The sequence below is a fragment of the Manduca sexta genome, chromosome 20 (genome assembly GCF_014839805.1).
Source record: "Manduca sexta isolate Smith_Timp_Sample1 chromosome 20, JHU_Msex_v1.0, whole genome shotgun sequence".
Lineage (NCBI taxonomy): Eukaryota > Metazoa > Arthropoda > Insecta > Lepidoptera > Sphingidae > Manduca > Manduca sexta.
In genome coordinates, this window is record NC_051134.1 from 8,696,149 (window position 1) to 8,720,222 (window position 24,074).

The 24,074-nt window shown below is 35.2% G+C and overlaps 1 protein-coding gene across 1 annotated transcript in view; it reads right to left on the bottom strand.

Moving 5' to 3' along the window:
* The window catches only part of LOC115448136 (sodium channel protein Nach), a 70,121-nt gene extending 46,735 nt beyond the window's left edge, over window positions 1-23,386 (bottom strand). Inside the window, exons 1-2 of the mRNA XM_037440781.1 lie at window positions 23,135-23,386; window positions 22,471-22,528 (exon numbers count right to left, since the gene is read on the bottom strand). Of these exons, the coding sequence (XP_037296678.1) occupies window positions 22,471-22,528; window positions 23,135-23,386 (310 nt within the window). The remainder of the gene's footprint in view (window positions 1-22,470; window positions 22,529-23,134) is intronic.
* Between the last annotated feature and the right edge of the window lie 688 nt (window positions 23,387-24,074).

Genomic DNA, 24,074 nt, shown 5'->3' on the forward strand with positions numbered 1-24,074 from the left:
AATATATAAATGTATTTATGAGTTATGAGCCACAACAAACAGACAGGAAATTAGCGCTAACCTCCAAATGTAGCGTCGAATTTAGTAGTTTAGAAATTGTATGAAGGAATTAGAAACTACGTACCCATACTTTCTTTTATAATATGTGCTATGAAAAGTTATTGAGAGAGAAATATGTAAACAACACTAAAAACCAAAATATTTTGTAGTTCTTTTAACTTTTAGTCTTTTTTAATGTAATTTATATGTTTTTAATTTAATTATTTTAATTTTAACTATTGTCATAATGAGGTTTTACTTATTCCTCAGAATTTCTAATTCAGTTGTTAACAAATTTTCGTTCTTTTTGTGTTACGTTTTAGTCATTATAAAGAATTGCTACTGCTTCATAAATTATCGTGGCCGCCTTATACAGGTGTTACCTTTAAATTTTTTTTTGGAACTTCTTGTTATGTGAAAAATATTGTAACAACTAATAGCTGTCATAAAATAAATAAATGAATGCATCCCAGTCCTGCGGTTTAGTTACGCAATTATTATAAAATATTTCTAGTTTGTCCCTCCATTTTTTCTTAGTCGCTTTGCTATGTAAACACTTATGCCAAAAAACATATTAAAAATAATTTAAACATGTTCCATATGACATTCACCACTAAGACATCCAAATTACTATTAGGAATGAATAACCCATATAAAAATATTTAAAAAGTACATTACTAATTATTATTAATTAACAGTAACAAAAAGCCCTTTAATTTATTTACTCATGAACTAATTTGCACCAGCTCAAAATTTAATATTCTGAGATCTAAGAAGTCTGCATCAAAAACTCACCCAAGCAAAATCTATACTATTATATAAAGCTGAAGAGTTTGTTTGTTTGTTTGTTTGTTTGTTTGTTTGTTTGTTTGTTTGTTTGTTTGTTTGAACGCGCTAATCTCAGGAACTACCGGTCCAAACCGAAAAATTTTTTTTACGTTGGATAGCCCTTTGTTCGTGGAGTGCTATAGGCTATATATCATCACGCTATACCCAATAGGAGCGGGGCAGTAATGGCTAATCTCAGGAACTACCGGTCCAAACTGAAAAATTCTTTTTGCGTTGGATAGCCCTTTGTTCGTGGAGTGCTATAGGCTATATATCATCACGCTATACCCAATAGGAGCGGGGCAGTAATGGCTAATCTCAGGAACTACCGGTCCAAACTGAAAAATTCTTTTGCGTTGGATAGCCCTTTGTTCGTGGAGTGCTATAGGCTATATATCATCACGCTATACCCAATAGGAGCGGGGCAGTAATGGCTAATCTCAGGAACTACCGGTCCAAACTGAAAAATTCTTTTTGCGTTGGATAGCCCTTTGTTCGTGGAGTGCTATAGGCTATATATCATCACGCTATACCCAATAGGAGCGGGGCAGTAATGGCTCATCTCAGGAACTACCGGTCCAAACTGAAAAATTCTTTTTGCGTTGGATAGCCCTTTGTTCGTGGAGTGCTATAGGCTATATATCATCACGCTATACCCAATAGGAGCGGAGCAGTAATGGCTAATCTCAGGAACTACCGATTCGAACTGAAAACATATTTTTGTGTTGAATAGTCCTTTGTTTGTGGAGTGCTCAAAGTTATATATCATCACGCTATGACCAATAGGAGCGGAGCAGTAATGGCTAATCTTAGGAACTACCGGTTTCAACCAAAAATTCGTTTTGTGTTGGATAGCCCTTTATTTGTGGACCGCTATAAGCTATATATCATCACGCTATGACCAATAGGAGCGGAGCAGTAATGGCTAATCTCAGGAACTACCGGTTTGAACTGAAAAAAATCTTTTTTGTGTTGGATAGCCCTTTGTTCCTGGAGTGCTATAGGCTATATATCATCACGCTATGACCAATAGGAGCGGAGAAGTAATGAAACATGTTGCAAAAACGGGGAAAATTATGAGTTTTGAGAGCTTCCGTTGCCTGCGCTGCGTAAACGGTTAAAGTTATGCAACAATGATGTATGACGGGATTGTTTCACTTAAAAAGTTCTAAATAATAAAACAAAGTCCCCCGCTGCATCTGTCTGTTACGTGTTAAACTCAAAAACTACCCAACGAATTAAGATGAAATTTGGTATGGAGACAGTTTGAGACCCTGGGAAGAACATAGGCTCCCGGGAAACTACTATTTTTATAACGGAAAACTTTAGCTTGAAAAACTTTATAACGCGGGCGGAGCCGCGAGCAAAAGCTAGTAGGTAATAAAGTGCTAAGTAAATTTAATCAGCGTGGATATGGCACTCGAAACAATAGTAGTAAAAGGCGACAATGAAGCCTCGCCCCTACACCTTTGTTTCATTTCCTGATACTCAGATATTTTTTCGTACTCTAAGTAGACGCTGCAGAATGCATGGAGTGGGATTGTGATATTTCACTATTGTTTTTTAGGAGCCTAACCATTTTCTGCAAAAAGAAGGCTTCTAATTGTTCTGGTTTTGATATTTGTATCACGCCAGGCCTTATTAGTGCGTATTTAGATTTTAGAGCCTTGTTTACTAATTACAAATATAAATATAATGCTATCCACAGTTTTTTCAATCTGGGTAGTAAATAAATATGTACTCATGCCTTTATTATCGAGGCAAACGTAGCTTGTATACTGATTTTCTGAAATTATTTATCCCATGATATGATGGGACAACTGGACCTTATCACCAAATACGTAAGGCACAATATTTCATCACTACACGATTTTTTTCTAATTAAAACCCATAAATCGTTCATGCAGAACGTAAACTTTAAAACCAAACCCTCGTGGTTTATACTAAATACACCAGCAGACCAACAGCATATTTCAGACAAATATCAAAACCCAAAACCATCTATAAAAACTGCCAATTGAATTGAAACAGGAGCAATCTCCACACTCGCGTCCAGATCACGTTATTAGGTATGACGGTGCCCGGCCCGGCACCGAACTGCAGATTTCAATAAAGCTCTCGACCTTTTGTTACGTGTGCTACCAATATTTGAGAGCCCACCACGCGCCAATATTAAAAGATTCATTTCTGAATGAGAACTCGTTCGTTTGAGCTCTGTTCCGTGCATGTAACCCGATATTGTTTAGAAAATTGATTTGCTTTTTGATAGTTTCCCGTATATGGTTCTGATTCTTTTATGGACTTCTTTTTTGGAGTATTCTATCACAACTTGCTACTAATACTTTGGTATTGTTCATGTATATTAGTTAATTAGGTTCTACTGATGATTTGTCACTACTGGTCCTGTTTGGTTTCTAGCTAATTTACTGTCTTTACCAATGTTACAAAAATGTTTGTGGTCGCGAGTATGATGCTTGCTGCTTGCTTGCTTTGCTGGTGGTAGGATTCATTTTATATGCGCCTAGATAGCGATCATCGTACACAAATACTAAAACCCTCCATAGTGGCCCAGGTAAGTGTATCGCGATCCGGGATCAGCCGGTTTATATCCAGTTTCAAAAGGGCTGCATAATTATGCCGAGTGGTAATCACCTCTCGTCAGTCGATATTCTATTGGACCCCACTCCACTTACCATCAGGTGCAGGGGGCCACTTTGTTGTGCACGTAAAAAAATATATTAGATTGGTTTCTGTGAATTAGGATTTGCGTGTACAAATAATGATCGTAATGGTGGGTTACGATTGTTTGCCAAAAGAATATCAATCAACATACGTACAACGTGAAAGATCATACGAAATTCTGAAGTGTCGGAGCTCAAGCAAATGCAGTAACTTTTCCCAGGATAGAAATTAATAAAGAAGCCCACTGACTAATCACATTCAAACTCGCTTTAAATAATAATGTAAAACGAAGCAACCAAGAAACTTAAGATAACAAGAGTTCACATAACGATCAAAGAATTCCACCTGACCCGAAGGAAGTTTTAATGAATATTCCATTCGACCCCGACTTGAGACTTTCATGATTTTTATATTGTAAAGTTTCGAACGCATTACCTATGCATTGTCTCCCGTTGGTACGCTTATTTAATTTTTATGGAGCGGGGATCCCTTGAAGACATCTGTTGGAAATTTTATTTTGTCTCGAACGTACATTTTGAGGTAACTTTCTTAGTAATTTAATATTTACGACTTTAGTACGTATATGTATGAGTATTTAAGTTATCAAATAAGATACTAATTGTATATTATTGCTACTGGAGTCAATGTTTGTCAATTTAAAATATATTTAATTTTTAAATTTCAGAACTAAGTATTCAATAACAGAAAACAATACTTTATTTATCACTTAGGCGAACAAAGCTGCACATGTAATACGTCAAAACAATGTATAAGAATAATAATTATTATTTCTAAATAACAAATAAAATTATTTATGCAACTATGGATATTTAAATAAGGGATAAAATTTATAAAGAGTACAAGGTACAAACCGATGTAGTCAGCTCGGACTGGCAGGTAGGGGGAAATAAAAGGATAACGCGTCGCGATCCTCACCGGCGAGGACATGAGCCCTAACCTAGCTAACCTACCAGCCTTTCATTAACTAAATGATGACTACCCGAAAAAGGAAGGCAGAAAGAAACTCTGATATATTTTGAAGCAAATAACCTCAAATTCTTTCCACATATCTTTTCGATTCAAACCATAGGCTGAGTTGTAAGTAAAGCCTTTCCCGATATGTAAAACATTAAAGACATCAGGTCAGTCACGTCTCCACTGAAATATTCAGACGTTTGACGTGCAGGTGGCGATGATGCGCCATTGCGGCGGCTTCTTTATGCATGAGAAACGCTCGTGATTCTCAGATATGTGAACAAGATTGGAGAAAAGAGTATTTAGAATTAGATAGGACATGTTATAAGTGGATCTCCATACTAAATTTATGGAAGCAAAAATCCTATTTCTTACTCTTTTTCTCTTATAAATCTTTCTCTTTAATCATACAGCAGTGCTATGTAGTTTTTGTAATTCAAAGTGTTGGTTACAAATCGTCGCTGTTTATATATCTCCAACTGAATTTAAACTAATAAAACAACTGCAGCAACGCATCGTTCCGTAGAAAAAAAAATGATATAAATAGTTCAAATTCAAGTCAGTTTAATCTAAGATTACTTTTAATTCTAGCTTTGTAACAGAAAATTCGAAAAGGCTAAATAAAGCAAGATTCATTTCATTTTTACCTATTTCCACATCTACTTCATAATCTATTTGGCATTGGCGATCGCTACGTACCTCCAATACATTTACATTTATATTGGTCCGAGGCGGGCCTCCCCACTCCCCCTCCGACGGTGAGGTCAATTCAATTACAATACTTTCCGTTACTTCGTATTGTTCCCTCCCTTGATATCTCTTCAAAATTAAAGAGACATAAAAGAGGTTCCTTTTATGCTATTGAATTGTCTTATGTATACAAATTATTATAATATCTAAACCATATTAAGTCTTACTGATTTTATCTAACCAAATTCTCGGAGTATTATGTATATCAGTGAATTGATTTTCCATATTTAGTTTACAATTGACATAGGTTTCCAAAGGAGCTTACGGATGGTAATAACAAACTCAGGAAATATTTACGTTCTGGAAAATCGATGTGCGTACATTCAGGTGACTTTGTTTATATGAAAGAAATATAACGTACCTATTCACAATATGCTGTCTGTGTCACATACGATGTAATAAAAACATTTAGGCAGGTCAACATGGTAGGCAACAGCTTGGCTGTGCCTCTGGCATTGCTTTAGTGCATGGGCAGCGGATACTGCTTACCATCAAGCGAACCGCTCGCTCCTTTACCTACTAAGGCAATAAAAAAAATACTGGATAGTATCCTAAACTACGGAATAGTAAACAAAAAACTCAATATAACATTATCCGTCCTTGCCCGATCTCGAGACCTCACCGCTAGTAAAATACAACTACATCGAGTCTAGAATTCAAACTGCCTACCAACCCTTCAACAAACAAATCCACTAAAACTTCGCAAAACTCCGAGCGCCTACAAGTTACCTGACGCAATGTTGTCACGCTATGAATTATTCAGAACACAACCGGAACATCGTCTAATCTAGTTAATTCTGGAAGTTTCTGACAATAAATAATTAAGATACTTTTGATTGGACATTGGGGTTTGCTTTTTGAATATAATCTGTAAGGCAGTGGAATTGCGCGTTATTAGACCTTCGTTTAGAATATTTATGTATTTTTTATTTTTGTTAGAGCATGGCAAAATGAGCTTATTGCATCTAATGGTCTAGATTGATTGTTGATTGGCGAGAAGTTTGTGTCACTCGCCTTTTGAAACTTGTTTGCCGGCAGAAGCACTAGTAGGCATGAGCCTGTATATATCCGACTACGAAGAGGAACTGCCCGGAACGCAACATTCTTAACATTAAGGCGATACCTCAAGGTCCATTTTCATACATTTTGTTTCGGCTTTAATCTGGGTAACTAAACAAGTATTGGCAAGTAAAGAATTTAAATTCACGTCTAGTTAGTGATTAGTTCTCGCAGTTGAAAGAAAAACGTAAAAATAATTAACAATCATGGATATTTCGGCCTTTAAAATTTAATATGACGAAATTTTTCGCCAAGGTCCGTTCAATTGTATCGATTTATATATACATTTTTTATACAGAGAAGTATATAGGTTGACTTAATGCCAGAGACATTTGCTACCAGTCAACCCTAGGGTGGTCCTGAAAACGAGGTGAGTGCATTTGTCAATGGTGAAATAATGTGTAATGAGACGAGTTTATCGCCATATCGGCTTTAAATTCAGTTCCCAGGTAACTAAAGTGTTTTTTTCAACCTAAATCTATTCTATTAGTTCTCCAATCTCGGAATCAAACTTGGTACTTCATGATGATTTCTTAAGTTTAAGCGAATGTTAGACATTTAGATTAAACTATTTTACGAATTTTATCGCGGTTTTAATATTTGGTACACCATGGTCCAAAACCTGACTGTCACTAAATCAATATGATGGTGATATCTATATAAGGGTATAAATCTTCTACAAACTCCCAATAGCATTCAATAGAATCCCTATAATCTATAGAGGAATTAGAGATAAGCGAATGAGGAATCGAACCCTGGACAGACGTACGTGAGACATTGATTGATTCACCTTCATTCATACGCCATTATCCACCTATTTTGGCGTTTATAGCTGTCATTATGATCCGCATAATGAACCTTATTACGATAGCCATAAGGTTGGACATAAACGAAGAATTAAGGTGGTTGAAGGTAGAATGAGGTATCGAATTTGACAGCAAAATGGATGGATATCGTGACGTATTTATCATAAGAGCTGTCGTGGTTTAGTAGACAAGTCATTGCTTTTGAATGTGAAGGCGTGGCTTCAGATCTTCGTATGATATCGATTCTTATATTTTCTGTAATTTAGAATTCACTGAAAATGTAGGTTACGTTACTTCAATCCAATATAATATAAAAATAATAATATCAGCCCTATATACTGTCCCAATGCTGGGCACGGGCCTGCTCTACTACTGAGAGGGATTAGGTCTTAGTCTACCACGCTGGCCTCGGATCTCCGGATTGATAGACTTTACATACCCTCAAAATTCTTATTGAAAATATATCAAGTATGCATGTTTCCTCACGATGTTTTCCTTTACCGGTAAAGCAATGTAATATAAATTTATTATCAGTAATTGTAAGCATTTGACGCATTACTAGTTTCAACTTTTATTAATAAATCCTCTGTTTACTTTAGTCGTCCAATACTTCACGTTTTAATTTCAGTATGACCAGGAATTAAACAGGAAATCCCCTATAAACCGCTTTTTCCGAGGATTACATTGTAAGCGCATAAATTGGACGTAGTTCACCTGACGCGACCTGCGGCCCAGCTTAATGAACAAAAACTCCGCCGGTAATCTGACATGCTGGGGACCCCGGATTAATTGGCAACACAGAGCTGTGAATGCAGTGAATAAAATTGTAGGAATTTTTAGTACGATTTAATAACAGGATCGTCATTGTCAGATGCATTTGAGATAAATTAACTATTTACATTTAAGCATTGAAAATATATAAGAATACTGGTTTATGTTTGTATTTTTATTTATAAAAAAAAAATCAAATTACTAAAGGCGAGTGTTTAAAAATATGCTATTTTCACTAAATTAAAATCTATAACATACAAAGCATTAACAAATGTCGAAGAATTTTTACTAAAATCTTTCCCGAACCAAATCCAAGCCCCTTCGTCAAATACAATTAAATACGAAGAAATATAAAAGTCACTCTGTCAACTATACTCGCAAATAAACGTTAACCGAATAAGTATTTAGATTACTAATACAATACGCTTACAAATAAGTTGAAGTTATTGTGTAATCCCTACTCTCATATCTTAAAAAAATATCCCACAAAATATCCCAAAAACATCAGTAATACCCGCCTAAAGACAGTAAATCCCGCAGTAACCGACAAACGCTACAATCCGATGCCGTCCGAATGGCAATAACTCACTAATTGTAGACGTGTCGACCACCTCAATACGCAGTTTATACACCACAAATCTCCAATACATTTTTATTGGACTCTACCACCTTCGGGCCCGAACGTGAGTGGAATTTTTAGAGGGAACGGCGTATAGTGGGGAAGATAGGGCGATGAAAAACGTACATTGTGGCGTTTTTTTTTTCAAATTTATTATTTTTATGAACTGGATGATATATGTAGATTAAATAACAATAGCAGAGGCAAAAGGTGAAATTTTCAGAAAGAGAACCCGACACAACATATAGCTAATAATATGCATAATGCAGTCTACAAATCGTTCTAACGATAAATACATCTGCATAAATTCTACATAAAGGAAAGTCGGTAGGAATTGGCTTATATGGACCCTTCGACACTGCTGCATAAAACTTTATTAAGATACGTATTTTTACTAATTACATACCAGGTTAGTAATATACATGTTTAACTGTTTATACCATGTCAATACACTAGTGATCTAGATACAAACATCTCGATTGGCTTTTACAAGCTTGCTGACTTTCTTTATACTGCGTCCTCACATATTTAGAAACCAGACAATACGAAGAAATAATTCCGTAACAAAGTCTCTTTAAGTTTACAAAGTCAAAAAAATCTAATATCTAACATCCCAACTGCTATTTATCACCTAAAATAGAGTACACCTTAATGATTACTTATGTTTACGCAAACGTGAAACATCAAAATAAAACTATTTGCGGTTTTTATATTATAATTTTCTCCCAACATTTCGAAGACTGCCTTCGTGGTGACGGGGCGGACCACTATACTTTAAAATCAACTCGACACACCAAATTCAAATCAAATAAACGCAACGTTTTCCATCACCAGTGTGCGTTGTACAATCGTGCCACGTGAACTGTATGATTTGTTTCCGATTTCCACAGAGCGTGTGCCAGCAGGTGACCGCTGCTGCCGACATGTTCCGGGAAATCACGGGTACCGGGAATATTATGACTATAAACTCTAGTGACTTTGTGGACAGTAACTACGATAGACTGTGGTTTTATCCTTTTTGAGAGTAGGTGATTGTATAGTGTTCAAATTGTTATGTAGGTATGAAAGTTAGTTCTTTCTTGGGCACGAATCTTTAAAAAAACTATACGGAAATACAGTAAATAGTAAATATAAATGTTGTCAGTCAATTATCATTATGCTGTAGTCAGGGGAGTGTGCAATTCAGTCTCAAAGTATCGTACCCCAAAACGAACCCTTATAAGATCACTTTGTTGGTCGTCTGACTGTTTGTTCGTCTGTCTGTCAAGACCCTTTTTCTCCGGAACGCGTAGAAGTATCAAAAAAAATTACTTTATTTCAGTTGTGAAAAAAAAACACTTATAAGTCAACGCGATCAAAAGATATGACCGTTTATGGGCCATATTTTGCGATTTTCTACTGGAATTAAAACCGATAGGGTAATTTAGCAAAAAGCTATGTATTACACCACATATAAAGAAAAATATCTCAAGATCGTAAATATGTACTTTAATAACAAAAAAGCGTGTTTGTACGGAACCTTCATTTCACGAGTTTAACTAGCACTTCTCCGGTTTTTACCATCTATACGCTGAAAAAAATACTATCCCACTTAATAATGCCTCACAAGAAATGCACCTGCATTCATATCAAATGGCTCAATCTAGCAAAGTGCTGAAGATCTCTCAAAGGATAAAATTTTAATTAAACCGACAGAGGTTGCAACTCAAACTTCCTCTTACCTCTTATTAATATGCTGGATATTGCCGACTTGCATAAAACTAAGATGGAATGTGAATTATTGAACTGACTGGATGGTGTTTAATCCTAAAGTACGGTAGCTAATGAATTGATTTATTTGTTTATATATTAAACAAAATGTACGTATTCTCATCAAACATTTTTCCCACATATATATGCCGGAAAACTTTGTGATTTAAGATAACAGTTTGTACTATGTACTTATTTTTTATATTATTATTAAGTATACAGAAAATTAAGTGACTACAAAAGCGAAAATATATTCAGTATAATTTAAAAAATATTTAGTTCCGTCAACAAAACTCTTATTATTAAATACACGTATTTTAAATACAGTAAGTAAAGTAATATAATGATATTATCTAATGATTTCTTATATTTATGTGAAAGTTATTTATATTATTATTTAAGTCCGCCTCATAACCATGGAGGCTGCAGTCTTCGAAAGGTCGGGAGAAAATAACAATACAAATACCCGCGATAAAATGCGTAAATAGTTTTATTTGAAGGTATATTATTTGTTTTTCGACTCGAGTTCATAGTAAATTCCAAATGGTGCAGTTCGGTTGCTTTCCAATCTCACCCAACGTAAATCTAAACGGACTTAAAACAAAAATCCAATCCCAACTCGACGCGAATTCACCGAACAATTTGGAACATGCAATTTTTCAAAAACACCTACGGGTCAAGTTCTAGAGATAACTCAAAAGTTTTTGATTTTCATTAGGTTTATCGGCGACGGCTAGGTTAGTCCATTCACTTGCCAAGAAACTTTCCGTTCGAGCTAGATATTTAGATCTACGAACAAACTGGAAATTAAACGCTGGGTGAAAAGTGGGGGTGGCTTGCAACAAACTTTTATATTGGGGATCAAATGAAATCTTACGGAAAATGTAGTTATTAGTGTAACTTAACTATATTTATCAATACGAGGGAAATTTCTAATGTGAATGTGTGAACCAACTTGAAAAATATGATGAATTTTGAACACGATAGGATTTTGAAATAAAACAATTTTTCGGATTTTAAGTTTTGTATAATTGTAAAATGTAGGTAGATATTGTAACTGACTATTCGGGCGCCCAACACCTCAACGCCCCCGTGACCGTAAAGGCTGCAAAGTCTTCGAAAGGTTGGGAGAAAATAATAATATAAAAAACCACGATAAAATCCGAAAAATAGTTTTATTTAAATGTCTAACATTCGCGTAAACATAAATCATTACGATAGGATTTTTTTCGCTTGCCTCATGGTAAACGACCATGTATATACAGTAGCAATACCATAGGGAACTTTGAATTACAACTGCATAGCACTCCACTTGGTCCTCACCCTGAAACATTACATGTTAAGTCTCATAATGCTTAATCATTATGCCAGCTATAAGGTCCTTCAAACCGAAACAGAATAGCGTATGCATACTGCTTGGTGGTAGGAATAGACATTGCAGTGGAACAGTCCCACTTCCTCGCAAGCGATTCGATTATCATAATCTAAAAACATGCAAAGTAGTTAACATAAATCACGGTCTGTAAGTCAGTCTGTGGCAGAACGAGATCTGTCGGGACCACAATTATTAATATTTACAAATCGCAAACATTTTTATTTGCTACCCTATCTCAGCCAATTTCTCTAAAGCTCTATAAAATTGCCAAACATTTCATACTTCTATGACTATCTTGTTCAAGTAATTAAGTTAAATAAAAAACTATAATATTTGCCACAAATTCTCTGAAACAAAAACACGAGCACGCAACAATTAAGCGAACAATATCTTAAACAGGTCACAAACTAGCGAATACACGTCCGGCCAAAAAAACACCGTATATTTTCCGATTGCTCCGCCGACGTGAGGCGAATCCAATCATTTTTTTCTTATTTCATCCCCCGATTGATTGGGCCGAGGGTCATTTTTTTGTAGACGACAAACAAAGCGCTGGGCAGGTGGGTTTGAAATTGTTTTCGCAATTAGATAAGTTATGGTTTACGATTATTTTGTTTTGTTACGTGTTATATTTTTATGGTAGTCCAAAAATACTAAGCTGTTATAAGTATATCACAAAAATTTTAGTATAATCAATAATCTCAACGCCTGAGAAGGTTAGGTTTTAGGTTTAATTCTCATGTCAAGTCAAATATTTGCTTGACCTGCAAATCTGTCCAGTATTTTCCCCGAAATTTGTTACACTGTGCACTTTCCGAGATAAAATTAACGTATTAACCAATCGAGTCTATCTTTTTATCAAATTACATTCAAATCCAACTTGTGGTTTATGCATCAACTGATGAGGAATAACCAACCATACAAATACATAATATGTGTTATAATAGTACGATTGACGTTTTAGACTTTACTGGGATATTGCTATTAGATTATTAAAAAATATTATTAGGTATCTATATTATAATTTATTTAAGAATATCCATTATTTTGGCCAACCGTGCACTTGCATAATAAAGTGGCCACTAACTCAGGTGTTCGTGCCTCGACTGCGCATGCGTTTATTTACAATGCACTTACTTGCATATTATTCTCGAATTTCCCTCGCGTCGCGACTGTAATGAACGAACTGGGAGGAATTTTGATTATTTCTTCACTGTATTCATTTTGAAAATAAAGTAATACAATTTATTCATATTCTGTCGAACAAAGTTTTGAGTGTTTCATGTATGTAAAGGTAGAAGATAGAGATGAAATGGGCATCTATAGTTTATAGAATAAAATGAGGAAAATAGCTAGTCGCTAGTCATTAGTATGAGACATAAAAATCGAAAATAACTATGTTACGAAATATTTTTAAGTTAACCGAGTATTGACATATCAATATGAAACGCGAGTTCGCAGAAGGTAGAAGTTGAGCTGATTGTTTAAATTTAGAATTTCGATAAACAAATAATGCTGAATTGTCTCGTAAAATTAATATTATATTATATTAATATGTTCTATAAATTTTACATCACTATTCACAATAATGTACTACAATTAGCTCCAACGTAGTCATGAATTAATTCAAATCTTGATGAGCAAACAACAGTCAAAACGGCCAACATAGCGTGCCAGTACTGTAGTCTGTAACAGAGATAATTATTTACTAAACATATCTTTTCGGCAACTCATATTCTACATAATGTAAGCGTAAATTAGGTCCAAATTCGTTCCACCTTAAGATTGGGACATAAACTTATCCAGAATCCCCAATCGTATCGTTAAGACAACATGCTGATATCACCTTTATCACGCAGAAGTTCCGTCAAAACTAATCACGGCACGTGAACCGTGAAATTATACCGGAAAGTTTTTTCCCGGTGAAGGGTTGGCAGTAAATTCCGGGGCAGGTGCTCCCGACTTTTATCAGATCGTGTTATTGAATCTGTAATCCTCTTTTATTACTTTTTCGTGTAATAAAAAGCTTAGTGGAAACTCGTTTGGGTAATTCTTTTTGGTATATTGTTTAGTACAAATTGAGTCCATTTTGTTTTTTATTTAGAACGTACCGTAGCTTGTATGATTTTATTAATTATGACATTAAATAAACACAAACATAGGAGAAGTGGGGTGGAGGAAGAGGAGATATCAGACTCAAACTTAAGGCATGCGAATCACTACATAGTATAAAACAAATTCGCGTTCTCCGTCCCTATGTCCCTTTGTATGCTTAAATCTTTAAAACTACGCAACGGATTTTGATGCGGTTTTTTTTTTTAATAGATAGAGTGATTCAATAGGAAGTTTTATATGTATAATAACATCCATTAAGGAGTGGAGAAATACTGTTATTTTGTTTTTTATATACAACGTTCACAGTTTTTCTGTAGTGTATTTTGTATCAGCATTGCACCCGTGCGAAGCCGGAGGGGTCGCTAGTATATTATATTGTGTGGTTTTGACTGTTATATTCTAGTAACCGTTAAAGACATTATAAGGAAATCTACTAAACTAATTAATTTAATTTGGAGTATTTTATGACTATCAATTCGCTATAAACCATTGGTGGCCAAAACATATTTTAGTAATGAAAGATCCGTTTCCGTCTATGACACATTTTATTAAAATAATAATAATAAATATTTATTTGAAATAGTAATACAATTTTTAAAATTCATATATTACTTTTAAAATATCATAATAATTAACATACTATAATAACATTTTATATAAACATAAAATAATTGGAAGTCGTAGCTGATAAGTTATGATAATAATTTAAAGATCAGAAGTTCAATTAATGTAATCGAGTAAATTATACGTCATAGCAAATTTCTAATTGGGTATTTTGCAATAGGATTTCCATTTATTATTATAAACTCTATATAAGATGTATTTAAATTCAACACAAATGATTGTAGTGTAGTATAGTTCATGATTCTCTGAGCAGCAATCAGGTCAATAGGCTAGGCCCTATTGACCTGTGTGTAGGTACTGCGATTGGTTAAAACTTCTTTTAAATATAAATATTAAGCACAGAGTAAGCCATATTCTTAATATATATGAAAAAAGAATGACAAAACGATATTTCGGTAATAACAGAACCAAAACCTAAACATTCTAAATACAAATTGCATATGACTGAGACACCACGTCCAAACGAAACTGGACCTTACGAGTATAAACACAACCCCTAGTAATTTATCAAAGTACCTCTCTCGACCACGTCAGCACAGAAGACAGGTTTTTAATTAACTGAAGACAAACAGGAGTTAAAAAAATGTAAGCTAACGAGCGCCGGCGAAATATTTTAAAGAAACTAATGAACGAGGGTTTTAGCGAAACTTACATTGTTAAAGCTGATAATTTATTTACATTCTAGTTTGCAAACTGTGTATTTTAGATCGTATTTCCGTACTTTGTGACCTGGGGCCTTATTCTCTATCCCGCACGTTATTTAAACAGTGCGTAACAAGCACGTAACATAACGCGTCATGTTTAGGACTACAGAAATTTGGCATACAAAATACCATTCCACGCACATTTCTCGAAGATAACATGACACGGCCGTGTTACGCGTTTACACTATCATACAGAATAAGGGCCTTGTCAGTAATACTAATGTAATACACTAAATAATTCCATGTTTTTGATAGTTGCAAAAATGACGTTACATTCTGTATCTTGAAAAAGGCGGAATATGTCCAAGATTAAGATACTACTTTAATTTTAGGAATGTTTCTTTGTGGTTTTTTTTCAGATCTCCACGTTGTCAATTGACTACGTATGTAATGTAAAAGAAAAATTATAATGTTCTTCATAATTGAAAAAGGGGTTAACTTTTTTTCGCCTTAAACTTAATCTCTTGTAAAACACTTCAAAAGATTGAATCCCAAAACAAAAAATATCTTTCATAAACTTCGTAGTTCAGAAGTTACTTCGAACTATCTCTTTCAGGCGAGCGCGCTCACCTGTTCAGAACCCGCTAACCCAATAATTTATGTCTTCTTACTGAACTATGTGAAACTGGCGGTCCGCACTTTCGAGTTCAGTGAATCTCTACCTGTTACTAGTTTCAGATTTACTGTTGTTTAAATGTAGTGAATGCTAAGGTCTCGAGGTCGATTGCAGGACGATCGTTCTACTTTTGAGTACCATTAGCTTTAACAATGAATTAAAATATAAATAAGAAATATCATAAGGTATAACAAAGTAGCTAACCGGAGCTGGTTCTGTTTTAACTTATGCCTTATATTCCTTATTTATTTAACCCTAATTTAAAATATCCGCAGTTGTATAAATGATCTTAAATGCTATTTAGAAATAATAATTATGATTCTTATAAATTGTTTCGACATCATAAGTGCAACTTTGTTCACCTACGTGATAAATAGCTATATTTTTTTTAACTAAGAAAGATCAATGGTTTAGAACCGTAAAACAAAATCTTTAATATTCTTCGTTTTATAAAAGAGCCGTGTCAAAGAGTATTTATTACAGCGTTATATAATAATAATTACCTCTAATAATACTGGCCATTACGCATATGGCCCTCTTATACTTCTAAAAACCTTAGTCCACCAGGTTTTTTTTTCAACGACGAGACGAGCTTGCCTTTCGCCTGATGGTAAGCGATACGACCGCCCATAAATAGTAGAAACACCAACACCTTGAAATACAAAGTATTGTTTGGTATTCCACTACGCTCGCCATCCTGAGACGTGAGATGTTAAGTCTCATTATGTCCAGTAGTTACACTGGCTGCAATGTTCAAACCAGAACACAACAGACTACACACTGCTGCTTGATGGCAGAAATAAACATTGCGGTAGTACCTACCCAGGCGGGTTCTCACATATGAGAGACTTACCACCAGTAAAAGAAATCCACTTTTAAACATAGGCCTCCCCTAAAAATCTCCAGAGAGACCTGTTAAAAGCGTGTTAGTGTTTTGTCGCTTGTCCATATTATTTTTAAACCACATTATGGAAAATATCAATGTCCATTTCAGCTATTAACATATAAACAACATTCGAGTTAGCCCCGTAGACTGCGTCGTCACTCACAGAGCGTCGGCGGTACCATTTGTCTCTCACCACCTTTAAAAGCTATCCACCGCCATTTTTCTTTTTTAAAAACCTTTAGACACTTCCTTTTCGTTTTTCAATCGCCCCGCTGCTCGGAGTTATCTCGATAAATGCTTTTGTTTGGCCGTTAGTTGGATTTGTATAGAGTTGATAGAAATTTTGGATTTTTTTTAATTAGATCAGAATTTTCAAATAATACCAAATGATGAAGTTTTTTAAAACCATGTACTCTGTAGATAAAAACTTATACAAGTAAATTGTAACGTAATATAAACTTTGATTTTAGCCCATCCAAGTCTAGTCAAACAATTTGACTAAACTTGAGGCTAATGGCTTCTTAAGTTAAATATTTTTTTCTCAGTGAACTATAAATATTTACTGTGTTTGGAATATTTTTTCATTTCTTCTTTGTCAAACTACGTTCAAACATCAAAGAATATATTCTTAAAATAATATTTCCTTCGTTGTATGAAACTTACTGCAATAATATTACTTACAAACTTTCCTTATATTCCATGTTTCACCAAACCAGTACTTCCTTGTAACAGCTCTATACAGTTCCAAACATCAGTAGCTGATCCGCCCCGACAGGTGAATGAATGCCCCGATCCCTTCCGCCAGTAATCATTCACAAACTGCGCGTTTGCATGGCGACAGGATGTATCTTCGGATTACTGGGCAGGAGAAACTGCGTCGAAATGGAACCAGGCGTATTGACTTTCTACTCGCATGCAGAATGTGTATAAGTATTTATTTATTTTACACTTTATTGTATATTACAATTGGCGGTCTTACCGCATTCTGCGATTTCTTCCAGACAACCTGAGAATGGAATGGACAAGATTTGTGATATAATAGAGGGGTGTCGACTACAAAGGAAAACAAAGAAATATATAATAATGAAGATGTATCTGTAGATATGAAAGTATATTTTATATGTAGAATTATAACCACCCGCTCGTTTCGCTCCTAGCTATTTCAAATGCATCCAAAGGTTGTCTGGAAGAAATCGCAGATAACGATAAGACCGCTATTTGTACTTCCTGTTATTTCACCATCTCTGTTCTATATTTATTATTCTTTACGGTATTGATGTACAATAAAGAGTTTAAATAAATAAATAAATAGAATTACCTATATATATTTTACCGTAGGCACCGGCTTAGCGGTGCCCCAGGCCTCTGTATATGGGCGAAGGTGACCACTTATCATCTCTTATCAGGTGGGTTGTCAGGCCATCTGCCTTGGGAGTCAATAAAAAAATATAAGCATGTAGAGTAATTTCGTTTCTAGCGTTGGTTAATTATTGACAAAGCAAAAGTAAAATAATTTTTATTTAGCAGCATATTAAATAACAGGTGTCTCATTAATAATAAATTTAGCTCGTCTTTATAATCACATAATGTATACAAATAAAAGTAAAGTAATTTTCAAAATTTCACGCCTATATCATTAATTCAATTAAGTGTCGCTTCACGAAACCATATTATTACCAAAATATTTTGAAAATCTAAACATATCATTTTTATCACTTATTTAAATACACGTAATATCGCAACGGTATAAACGATACCTTTATTAACCACACAACACCCTTTTTAATTAAAACAATTTTAAAAAATATATACAACAATAAAATTAATTATCAAATAAGAATAACAATTAAAATTACAAAATAAATAACATGTGTATTACATAAAATCCCATCAAACGTCCATTGATGACGCGTAAAAAGCGTCATCGGCACAAAACGGCCGCCGCGCAAATCAATCAGCGCGTATAAACGCGTCCCCAATAAATTCGCCGCTTTCAACCCATTTTCCACTTGTTTTCACCTAACCATTGAACGATTCAGAGCCTATTTGTCATTCACAATGCGCTGAAAACGGACAGTTTGGGACGAATTCTAGCTTATAAGGGATTAATACTGGCTTATAGTTTGTGCGCGTGTTTTTCATAAATACAGAGCTCTTATTCGTTAATCACAATGTTTCTACACTGTTTGAGGTTAAGAAAACTATTGTCGAATTAGCTGTTTATAGAAACTATTTGCGCAATATTAAATTGTGAATGACATCACACGTTTAGAATCACAAAACGGCCGAGTGGAAGATAAGCGCTGGTTCTTATCATTATATGCATACTATTGGGTAGCTTCGTTGGTTTTGCTTTCGTGACAAGCAAATAGATTTAATTGCGTTTTTTTCAATTATTATGTAATCTTGTTAGTTACAAATAATAATTGTCTTTCTTTCTTTCATAGTATCATAAGCTTGCAGTCTAATTCATAATAATAATAAATAAATAATATCAGCCCTGTATTATATACTTGCCCACTGCTGAGCACGGGCCTCCTCTACTACTGAGAGGGATTAGGTCTTAGTCCACCACGCTGGCCTAGTGCGGATTGGTAGACTTCACACACCTTCGAAATTCCTATAGGGGAAATTCTCAGATGTGCAGGTTTCCTCACGATGTTTTCCTTCACTGTTAAAGCGAACGATAAATTCACAAAGAACACACACATGATTTTTTAGAAAAGTCAGAGGTGTGTGCCCTTGGGATTTGAACCTGCGGACATTCGTCTCGGCAGACCGTTCCATACCCAACTAGGCTATCGTCGCTTAATCTAATTCATATAAGAAATAAATTCTCAAGTAACACGCTAATTTCCTACCTAAACTCTTGTTGAATGTACTGCCGAGATTATTTTACGCTCATGGTCTACAATCATTAAACTTTAAACATGTTTAACATAAAAACATAATCGCAAACACAAACTCATTCAAAAAAGGCATCTCGTATCGTTAAGTCGAAATAAAGCGTCCCCCGTCCAATTTGGCGACGCGACGGGCTCATTTTTCAACCGCAACATTATCGTGCCGTTAAAAACCGTCGCACGCTATAAATGCCGTGTAAACACGTCACCTGTCACGTGTCACGTCACCGCGACGTGACGGAGTTCACGTGGAATTGCGTGACGGATGGTCGAAGTATGGATGTGGTATTGTCTATATTGGAGACACACTGTAATTCGTATATTGTTCTGAACTATTGCTGAACTTACTGATTACATTCATGTATAAATTGAAGGAATTATTTGATAGCGAGAAACCTCTGAAACTTAGGAATTCTCGTTTTAAATATTTAAGATTTCAAGTATCAAAGTAAAGCAAAATATGGCCACCATCTAGAAACTGTGGTAACGTCAAATAATGTCATCAATATCGTAATCAATATCGGAAGACCCTAGCCCCAATTAGCAGCTGATAAATTAACAAATAATTCTTTAATTTACACTTAAACAATAACTACGCACAAAATCAACCATTACATCTATTCGTTTTTTTCTTTTATTTTCCTTTATGTTTTATTTGTTGTGCAATAAAGAATTTTACTATTATTATTACATCATAAAATAGACATACCGCATCAAAAACATACAAATCTGTGTACCGATATGAAAAATTACGCGGAGCTAAAGTATCGACACACCGTCGGAAGAGTGTTGACGAGAGATATTTCACGGTGATGTATGAACTAACTTTACGAGCAGAGTCTTCCATCAGTTATTGATAGGCATTTAAAGGGTGCAAATCTTTATATTTATCTATTGTTTTAACTAGTCCATAGTTATTCATTCACTTCAATTTAATTATATCTGAACGGTTGTGCGATCACTAGCTTATATAACTATTGTGACATTGCATACAAGAAACTTCAGATTTTTGTTTTATAAAAGATTTAATTGATACACTAGTTTCACCTCTGACTACCCTGCCAGGACATGGCGTGAACTTATTGACTACAAAACAGTAAATACAGTTTAGAAAGAAAACATTTTCTTCCACTCGCCGTATCGTCGAAGCACAGGTATTATTAGGCGGCTTACAATGATTTACCGCCCCGAGGTGAAATCGATTGCCGCCTCACTTCACACGAATCGGACCGTTTTAGCACTGTGTTACGTGTTCCGATGCAATTTATTGTTTTATTTGCTCTTTTAATGTATAGAGAGTCATTTTGACATTGCTTTATTAAATGAAACCAGTTTTTCTTTACCTTTGCTGAAATTGTGCCAAAAATCATACATAAATAACGAATATTTTTACTAAGGATCCTGTTTCTTGATCATTTTGTACTTACTTAAATGCAAATATGGCGTGTGCGTGAATGTTTGTGTAAGTTAAAGTATAATGTTGCCGCTGCAACGAATTCTCTTTAGAGAAATAACAATCCATTGCTTTAATTGGTTTATAACTTAAACTATTTATAATAATAATAATAATATTAAGTTCACTAATCTGACACAATTAAACTACTAAAAAGAACAAAACTAAATATGTGTATATAACACAAAACTCAAACCAAAGTCCGAATACTCTTAGCTGAAGCAATATTGATTTAAAAGAACTATAACTGACTACAGAAATACTTTTATAAACATTACACAAACCAACCGACAGATACGACTGTCAATGGCTCCCTCGGTTTATCAAACACTCAGTGTTTGTATGACAAAAGATGTCACAAATATCCTCACAAAAATAATGTTATTCTGACAATACATATTTCTTCTCCGTATATCTCTCCCAGTTTACCAGGTTAAGTGCTAACAATAAACAGGGTCGTGCAATTCCGCCGTCGCGGCCGCAAGGTCCCAGAGGTCCTGTGAAGCTGTACCTTCACTACAAACTTTAGTGCAGACCGTTTCCGGAATTAGTGGAGGCTATATCCTCTGATTAAAATTAACCTGGGCTTTCGTGCGTATTTTTCTTTGTAGTACGAAGTTTCTAATAAAGCTTTGGCTTCTTAAAGGCCGGCATAATTGTGTCTACTGGCGACATATGTCGTTAGTTGACACTCTATCTGGACCTGACTCCATTTACCATTCAGTAGGATCACTTTTCCTTGCCCGTACAAATGGAAAAGGGTAGGACTGAAAATCTTTAGAAAAGGTCTAAGTTCAGCAGTTCTTCTGTGGATGATGATGATGACGGTGATAAGAGTAAGTTGGTCTCGTGATAGTGAACGTCTATAAATAGTAAACTAGATTGTGAAATCTTTAGATTGTTAAATAGATATACTCGCATTGTTTCTATAAAGTGTGAAGGTTCGATTAATTGAGTGTATAACTAAAATTTGTGTAAGATATTCGATTCAGTTTTTTATTAGATTTCAATCATGCCAGCGGGACTCCTTTAATGACAGCACGAACACTTTTCATAGCATCAAGTTAACTATATAACAAATGAAAATTCATACCTTTAAAGTAAAAAATACCATCACCGCTTTGCATAACACAATAACATTTAACAACTCACCTAACACAACGAAATTGAAATAAAAATGGCGATATTCTAGTAAAATGAAACCTCCGAAACGCGTAACAATATCCGAGACAACTGTCCACTGCCCAGAGTACACACTTGCAAAAAGGAGAGTTTGTGCAAACATTCCACGATGTTGGCAAACATGGAACAAATTTAAAATCTATCTCCGTGTACACAATTTTACTATGACTCCTGTAATTGCAGTTCTGTAAAAACAGAGTGACTTCGACACCTCGGATATACGATAACGCCATCGTGCAATCGAAATCTTTGGTTTTAGGACAATGATTACCGTATATAAGTAAGATCTCACTTATGACTAAGTGAATATAGTTCGCTTCAACGATATTCTCACCTTGCAGAGCTGGTGTAGACTTCGCTTCTAATTCAGAAGTGAGCTCGATAGTGAAATGCTGTTAAGTGTGTGTAACTAGTTACTTAGGAACACTACGCTGTTATGATAGGACATTTGTCATACTTAACTGGTGGTAAGATACTTGTATCCAAACGTATAGCGACAACTGTACACAAGGTATGACATAGTGGCCCGCGTAAGTGTCTAGTTCAGGAATCGGCTTTAAAAGAGGCCGGCATAATTATATTGACGGGCAAGGCGTAAACGTCTGTCGTCAGTAAACACTCTGCCCAGACCCTACTCCACTTACTATTAGGTGCAGTGGATCACGTTCCGAATCCCGTATAAAAACTATCATTACATGTAATTTAGTATTTCACAAGTTGACATCGTCTATCTTACTTCTTAATATAGTTAATTCGGAACTTTTGTAGCGGAAAAGGCTTGTCAGGCGGGCAAAGCCGCGAGCATCACCTAGTATTGCATACAAGTAAACTGTGCAAAGTTTTGACTTTCACAAATGTACGATTAACTAATTAAAAACCAAAGAACACATAAATATATATATATATATATATATTAGCACATAAAGTCAATAATTCACATCTAAATAATGTAGTTAATAAACAATAACTTCCAGGTTAACTGTTTTGTTGTTTCTTACGGCGTCGAGAATCTCATGCATATCCTTTATGTCGTCTCTTGGACTGTAGTAAGTGCCCTTCGGACACGAGCACCTGCAAACCTCCATGAATCCTGGGAACCAGGGGTTACTCTTCTTCTTACACCCTGCAGCTATACTCTCACAGCAGCTCTCACAACCATAAAATCCGGTGCAAAGGAAGCCTTTGACTTCATCCTCTGCACTCACAACCACCACCATCAAGAAGAGAGACAGCAGGAAGATCTTCGACATATTGGCTTTTTAAATTGATTTATTTAATTCAACTTCAGATGAAGATGTAAAATCTTAGTGCTTTGTGAGGTCGTTATATACTGTTCAGCTACTGATATCGCTATAAGTCATCAGGAATTTATGCTACTAATGATTATGGAGGTCATGAGTTCGGACGAAAGATAATCATAATATCTCGACAGTAAATACAACATTATTTTTAGTATATTACAAACCCGAATAAGTTTGTTAAGTATCTGTTGCACAATTTTTTAACGTAATCTGTATATTATACTTTTGTTGAGGGGGGCAGACCACTTGGCCGCAGACCAGCTCGTTGGGCTGATCAAATAAGCAAGACCGTCATGCCTGGCGATCAGCTGTCCAAGACTCGACCAAGTGACAGGGTTCACGATTCTCAGCATTGAGGGAACGATTAGAAAGAGAGATTATACTTTATCCCAAAAACATATTAGAATTTCGTCAATCTTGTTACCTTTTATATCAATAAAAATCTAACGCATGTCGGTCGCTCATTACAGTAGGTATTAACCTACTACTACAGCCGGCCGTTACAAGTACACCCTTCTTCATCCCGCGGACCCGCACACGTCGCGCTCGCTCCGTGCGGCGGCACGGGCGGTGTGTGTGATCTATCAATTCAGCGTGAGTTTTCATTGTTATTATTATTTTAAATATTTTTATGGGG